General features: G+C 55.2%; 1 protein-coding gene across 1 annotated transcript; it reads right to left on the minus strand.

Moving 5' to 3' along the window:
* Positions 1-3,564: 3,564 nt before the first annotated feature.
* LOC149356682 (uncharacterized) lies at positions 3,565-6,582 on the minus strand. The gene has a single exon (XM_089576408.1). It carries the CDS (start codon positions 6,580-6,582, stop codon positions 3,565-3,567), a length of 3,018 nt encoding a protein of 1,005 aa, XP_089432534.1.
* Positions 6,583-7,352: the final 770 nt, after the last annotated feature.

Consider the following 7,352-nt stretch of genomic DNA (forward strand, 5'->3'; position numbering starts at 1 on the left):
CGCGATGGGGGAGGGATGGAGGAGGGAGATGCAGGGAGCTCCTCCGTGGATCCTGTACAGGTGGGGAGGGGGGCCGAGGTAGTGGTGGGCTCCTCCAGGGCCTGGACAGCCTGCTGTTCCAGCTCTGAGGCAGGTGCATGGCTGGTGGCCTCTGTTCCCATTGGTGAGGGAGTACTGGTGTGTTTTCCTCCCTCGTCCTTCTTCTTGCGTGAGGGTAGGGCAGCACGCGTAGGCTCCTTCAAGAACTCTGCCGCCCTCGAGCGCAGGCGGGTGAGGGCAGGGGAGCATGCAGCCTCCTTGGATGGTGGGGAAGGGTTGCGGGGCCTGGGCACCTTGAGGGAAGAGGCCGCGTCCAGCAGCCGCTGCTTCTGTTGATGCTCGTTGAGCGGAAACTGGGCGCTGTCCTCAAGGTGTCCTAGGAAGGTGCGGGGATCACAGCCCATGCTGGAGCTGCGTCGCGGGATGAGGCGCGCGGCGCCCATGGTGACAGGGACAGCGCGGGCTCGCTGGAGGCAGCGGGCAAGCGCCCGGCTGCTCGCGCGACCTGCTCCTCTGGTGGCTGGTGGCCGACTGTCGAGCAGCAGCGAGGAGAAATTTTCCGGGGGGGCGGGGCTTCCGCGAGCCGCACAGGGAGCGCAGGGATACGCCGGCGCGCCAGCCAATGGCGGCGAGCGAGGGCGGAGGAAGCGCCCTGGGCGAGGATGGCCGCTGCTGCGACGAGATGGCTCTCGGACGGGCGAAGCGCGGGCGATTTGAAAGCGCAGTCGAAAGCGCGCCTGCTCCCTTCCGCAGCCGAGGCCGAACCGAACCCAACCAACCACCAGAACCGGAGGGCGAGTTGTTTGCTGGCTCATCGTGGAAGTGTCGGATGGCGGAGGCAGGAAACCAGCCCCGAGACGCTTCGGTGCTGGCAGGAATGCCAGCAAACGAAAGGGCTCTTCGCGGAACTGGATGCAGTTCGCATATTTCAGCGGAAGTGGCATGGGGATCCGCTGCCGTGAGAACTTTGCACTGGATCGAGCGGCGCCGCATGCCCACCACTACCCGTTGTGTGCGCCACGCGTGCCTTCTTGGCGCGCTGGAGGATGTGCGCGCTTAGCAACAGACATCTTTAGCACACCGTGTACCCTGTTACCGTTAATGTTACCGGAGTACCGAGATCCCGCCCACTGCCAATGAGCTCGCGCTGATTGGTCCCGATGCTGCAAGCAAGCGCGCAGCTATAGTCAAGGCAATCTGCGCACGCGCATTGGCGGTGGGCGGTTTTCCGGTACTCCGGTAACGGTAACGGTAACACGGTATGCTAAAGGTTATGGTTACGGTATGTTAAAGGTCCTTGATTACTCGAAAGCTTTTGATCTTGTAACACATGCCAAACTGAACTTCAAATTAAATAAGATACTTGGCGACGGTCCCGTTACAAGGTGGATAGCCAGCTACTTATCGGAACGCCGACAATACGTGGAGCACAATGACCATGCCTCTGACATTGTTCCGGTTATTTCTGGTGTGCCACAGGGCTCTGTGCTTGCACCATTTTTATTTATTCTATGCATAAATGACATAACATATCACGTGGATATAAAGGTGCGTCTATTTGCTGATGATTGCGTGGTATATCAAAAAACAAACGCTCAAGCAGACCAAGAAAAACTAAACACAGCTCTAAGCAACGTCATACAGTGGTGTAATACATGGCAAATGGTGATCAATATGCAAAAGACGGTAAAGATGCCAGTCATAAATAAGAAAACAAAACATAGCTTCCCTTATGGCGCAGGCAACGAAGTTCTTAAAACAGTAACTAAAACGAAATACCTTGGTGTGATTATTTCTGATGGTCTCAACTCCAAAACACAAGTACAAAACATTACCGAAAACTCGGTGGTGCCGTTCGGGTTTATTTATTTATTTCTATTTACTTTCCCAATGGCGCCGTGAAGGCATCCTTGCAGGGGAGATACATATGTAAAAAAGTCCAACATACGTGATGAACTAACTTTTTCTACAAGATACATGAAGAGCGATAAAACCCGCGCTTTCAGACGTCCTTTATATTTTTTTTTTTACTTAAGAACAACACTTGTTTTATCTCCTGCAGTAGAGCTATTCCCTTTCGGTTCTCGATTTTTTTGAGTCCCGAGTATCGGTAAAATACACGATAGTTAATAAACGCAGTTTCGACACTGACACTTTCATTTCTGCCAAGGGATACCTGATACAGATACAGAAAATGTATTGAAATATAGTATCGAAGATAAAAGTATTTATGATACTTGAAGTACCTTTTTGCAACATGCAACAGGAAGGGTGAGCAAAAAGAGAAGGTAATCATTTAGAAACTGTATAAAGTGCGCTGCGCTTAAGTGACGAAGAAATGTTTCTTACTCCTTTGGCATATCATAGCCCTTGGTCGTAATTCAGAGAGGACGATACGCTATTGCATTATGTCCCTCGGTATCAGTTGTGTTCCCTACCATAACCATAATTTCCCTCTCTCTGCCGGCACATAGAACGAACTTCCCAGACAAGGTAACAGGTAAAATACAAAGGTTTAATTACATGAAGAAAGTAAGACAAGAAGGTAAAGTAGGGAGAAAAGGTTACAAGATTGAAGAAAAAGCCCCCTTTCCCATGCCGAACAGCGGCTTAAATAGGGTGTCCTGTCCCCAGGTCCCTAGTTGGGGAAATTGGTTAATCAAAAATGTGTCCAATCACTGTGAACTGGGTCACGTGTCCATTCGTAGTGGTCCGCCCACAAGGACGTCCCCCAGTTCACCCTCGCCACTTCTTCGAAGATGCTGTCCGGCCGATCCCTCGCGGCAACGATGACAAGCCGTTGAGTTCGAGCCATTCGTCAGCCGAAACACGAGTCTGACGCCTGCACTTCACAGCGAGCCGCGGGGACGGAGGGCCGGCGTCGCACTTGAGCCGAAAGATTCCAGGAAGACCGGAAGCCGTTACCGAGGCGCGAGCACGCCAGCACCCGCACTGGCCACAAACAACACAGAACAGCCGCCGACACACCATGCCGTTGCGTTGCGTTTGGGTTTGGCACCGCTAATGGGCGTTGAGCCGAAGACCGTTCCCGTGCAGCGGATGTCCCCCCATAAACCACCAGGGGGTCCCCTTGTTGACGCCGCTCCCTGCCTTCGGGGTACCGGGGCCGCCACGCCGACGCCTCTCCGAAGTCCTGTCTATTGACAGTTTCCAGATGTCTGGAGATTCTTTGTTGCCTGGCGCTTCCCCGTCTTTAACACATACAGCACCAAGGAGCCGCTCCGATGCTTCGGCGCTTTAGCGGAAGGAGTCGAGCGTAACACCTCCGCACCAACTGTGTTGCATGGTTTTCCTAGCGTGCAACACAACACACCAGAATAGCTCGACAAGCCCGAGCCCCGGCGGCCGGGAGCTCCCGATGGCCTCCCGCGCCGCGTGCAAAGTCAAAGCCTTCTCCCACTTATCTCCCCATACCGCAAAAGCAAAGAGAGAGAGAGACAGAGAGAGAGAGAGAAAAAAAAAAACTTGACCCCTCGCCCGTACACACAGAGATCCCGCTGGAGATTAGCCAGCACCCACAAGCCTTGACATGGCTTCGGCGTTGGCATTTTGGATCCCTTTTTTGTGTTCTATTGTGAGGTTGTACTTTTGCAGAGCCAACGACCATCGAGTGAGCTTAGCACTATGTGGACTGCAAAGGGTGAGGTAGCGAAGAGGGTTATGGTCGGTGATCACTCGCACCTTAGTGCCGAACACCCACTCCTCGAGTTTCTCTAGTGCCCAAATGATGGCATAAGCCTCCTTTTCAATGGTGGCCCAACGGGCCTGGGCCGGACTCAGTTTCCTGCTCAGGAAGGCTACGGGGCACTCCCTACCCTCCTCGTCGAGTTGCGCTAGACACGCGCCGACGGCGAAGTCGGACGCGTCTGTGGCGAGGACATATTCTCGCGTGGGATCTGGTGCGCGTAGCGCTGTCGCAGACTTTAGCCTAGCCTTGACCTCGTCGAATGCCCTTTGGGCCTCGTCTCCCCAGGGGAGTTGTTGCGGTGTCCGCCTCGTAGTGAGGTTTGTCAGTGCAAGCACCACCTGCGCGTAGTGAGGCACATACTGGCGGTAGTAGTTGGCAAGCCCTAAGAAACTTCTCAATTGCCTCTTCGTCTGGGGCACGGCAATTTCATCGATTGCCTTCACCTTGTCTGGGTCGACGCGGTGGCTATTCGATCCCACGATGTGCCCCAAGAACCGCACCTCCTTCTTTGCGAAGCGGCACTTACTCGCATTGACGGTGAACCCCGCTGCTCCGATCGCAGCCAATACCTTTTCTAAGTGCTCGAGATGATCTTCCCACGTTTCGGAAAATATTGCGAGGTCGTCAATGTATGCACAGGCATACTCGCGGTGGGGAGCTAGCACTTCGTTAATTATGCGCTGAAAAGTTGAGCCGGCGTTTCTGAGACCGAACGGCATAACCCGCCACGCGTACTGGCCGTGCGGCGTCACGAATGCGGTGAGAGCCTGCGCCTCCTCGTCCAGCCGTATCTGCCAGTATCCCCTCAGCATATCTATCAAGGTGATGTACTCCGCCTTCGCCACTCTCAGCAGGAGCTCGTCAGGTATGCTCATGGGGTAAGCGTCCGGCTCGGTGATGCTATTGAGTTTGCGGTAGTCGCAGCATAGTCTCACTCCTCCGTCCCGCTTTGCCACGCAGACCACCGGATGGGCGTATTGGCTTTCCACGGGGTAAACCAGGCCCCATTCCCTAAGCTCGGAAACTTGCCTCTCCACCTCCTTTCTAAAGGCCATCGGCACCTTGTACGGATAGACCGGTTGCCTCTCCGCGCCTGCCTTGAGCTTGATGCGGTGCACTCCTACGTTGCAAGTACCTGGCCTGTCTCCGAAAACGTGACTGTTTCGGGCCACCAACGCGTCGACCTCCGAGCGTTGTGACGCGTTCAGATGACTTAATGCGTCGGGCGGCAGCTCATTGATCGGGTCCGCAGGGGTAGGAAACGTCGGCACGTGGCCGAACTCCTCATCGCCCTCGAATATTAACCCGACCGCACTTACGCGCGCGTGATACGGCCGCAGCTTATTTGCGTGCACCGAACGGTGCGACCCACCTTCGAGCTCAATGACGTAAGTGTAGGGCCGCAGCTGCCTAACGATCCTGACCGGCCCCACCCACTTCTCCGTTAACTTGTTCCCGCCTTGCTTCTCGAGCCACAATACCTGTTCGTCCTCCCTGAACCCCTTGTCTGTTGCTCTGAGATTGTAGCGGCTGGTATAAGTGCGCTGAGCTGCTTCCAAGTTCTCGTCGGCTGCTGCACTGGCCTCAGCCATCGTTTCCCGTAGTCTTTGCATGTACTGCGCCGCGGGGACTCCCAATGAGTCTGGAACTGCCCATTCCCCCGCCCAAGATTTTTGTAGGATGGTGAGTGGCCCCACCGGCAGCCTTCCGTACATCAGCTCGAACGGCGACCTCCCCGTGCTAGCGTTGGGCACCTCGCGGTAGGCCCACAGGAGGAACGGAACGAATTTGTCCCACTCTCTCCCGTGTTCGTTTATGGTGTGGTGCAGCATGGACTTGAATGTCCCATTCCACCTCTCGACTAACCCGTTGCTCTGCGGGTGGTCCGGCGTAGAGAAACGGGGACATGCGCCTAGCTTTGCAAGGAGCTCCTGCGTCAACTTAGCCGTGAAATTTGTGCCCTGATCGCAGCAGATCGTCTCTGGGACACCTAGTCGCGCAAATATCTGCAGTAACCCGTCGCAAGTAGCCCTCGCAGTCAAGGCCTTCAAACATATTACTTCTGGCCACCTTGAATGGACGTCCACTACACATAAAGCATAACGGTGTCCTCTAGCGGACGGCGGCTCGAGCGGGCCTACACAGTCCATGTTTACCACTTGGAATGCGACGCCCGGTCTAGCTAAAGGTGAGATCGGCACGCGGTCCTGTGTTCGCATAGGGGCTCTCATCTGACAATCATGGCACGTGCGGCAGTGCTGCTTCACATCGCGGGCTACCCCTGGCCAGTAGAATGACGCCTTAATGCGCTGTAGAGTTTTCCGCTCGCCAAGGTGTCCTGCCCATGCGGAATCATGGGCCATTTCTAGGACTTCCTTGCGGCGCTCTGATGGCAGAACGAGCTGGCAGCACTCGTGCCCGGCGACGTGCTCTCGGTGATAAAGCAGCTCGTCGCGCACGAGCATGCCGTGCGTGCCCTCCTTCGCCTGTGCCCATGCTTCTCTCAGCGTTTCGTCCGTCCGTTGCGCCTCGCGGAACGTCTGCCGCGTCGTTTGCGCTGCCTCTTGCGAGGTGCTCTCGACGGTCACTTCGCATGCGCGCACTACTTCCTGGCTCTCGTTCTCGCACGATTCCTGCCCTGGGTCTAAGTTCTCATCTTCGCCTTCAAGCTCGCAGATAGGTGGTACTGCCACTCTGTCCTCCAAGAGCTGCTCGTAATCATTAGGGGTTATCAGCGCGTCTATGCCCTTTGCCAACTTGTCGGTGATTGCGCACAGTATGCCCTTCTCCGAGGGGTAAAATGAGATACCTGGAGCGCCCTCCGTAGTCGACATCGGCACGTATGCTAGCTCGGCAACTACTTGCTCCCCAAACGCGCCTGTCAGTTTGATAGTCGACCCTGCGCTGTCGTACCTTGGGCATAGTGATTTGCGAATGACGGTCACGTCCGCCCCAGAGTCTATTCGCGCGTCGAAAGTTTGACCTGCACTCTTTAGCGTAACCGTGCTGGCCCCGCCGACTTCTGTTACTCGCACTGGCGCGTCCCCCGCCTCAAGTGGCGCGGCTACCCGAGCAACGACCTCTCTGTTCTCACTACGATTTTTCTTTGTCGCCTCCCTCGCTGATAACGCGCCCTGCGGGCATTCCTTTGCTACGTGCCCGTAGCTGTAGCAACTAAAACATTGTTTCCTGCGCCGCGAATGGGGGCTAGCGTTTTCTGAAGGCCGCGCTGTCGGTGTCCCTTCAGCCTTTTGTTTTTCGCTCGCACTTGATGTCCTTCCCTCTGTTACTCTGCACCTGACACTCTCCTCGAATGCCTGTGCTATCGTAGCAACATCTTCGGGCTTAAGGAATCCTCGCTTTTGGCTTTGATTTAGCACAATGTGTGCTCTTGCGTCTGCGCTGAGACAATCCTTCAGACGGTCTGAGACTACGAGCTGTTTAATTTTCTCTAACGAGTTTGCTTCACTGCTTTCGACATAGTACTCCCAATAATTCTCTAATCTGACCGCGAATTGCTCCCACGACTCTTCCGGTCTCCTGCTGGATGATTGGAAAAGACGTTTGTACTCCGCAGCTGATAATCTGAGTCCCTGCAAAATTT

The sequence above is a fragment of the Amblyomma mixtum genome, chromosome 3, assembly GCF_055824585.1.
Source record: "Amblyomma mixtum isolate Tamu chromosome 3, ASM5582458v1, whole genome shotgun sequence".
Taxonomy (NCBI): Eukaryota; Metazoa; Arthropoda; class Arachnida; order Ixodida; family Ixodidae; genus Amblyomma; species Amblyomma mixtum.

Coding starts and splice junctions, on each gene's coding strand:
- LOC149356682 (XM_089576408.1), bottom strand. CDS start 6,582: ATGTCGACTACGGAGGGCGCTCCAGGTATCTCATTTTACCCCTCGGAG.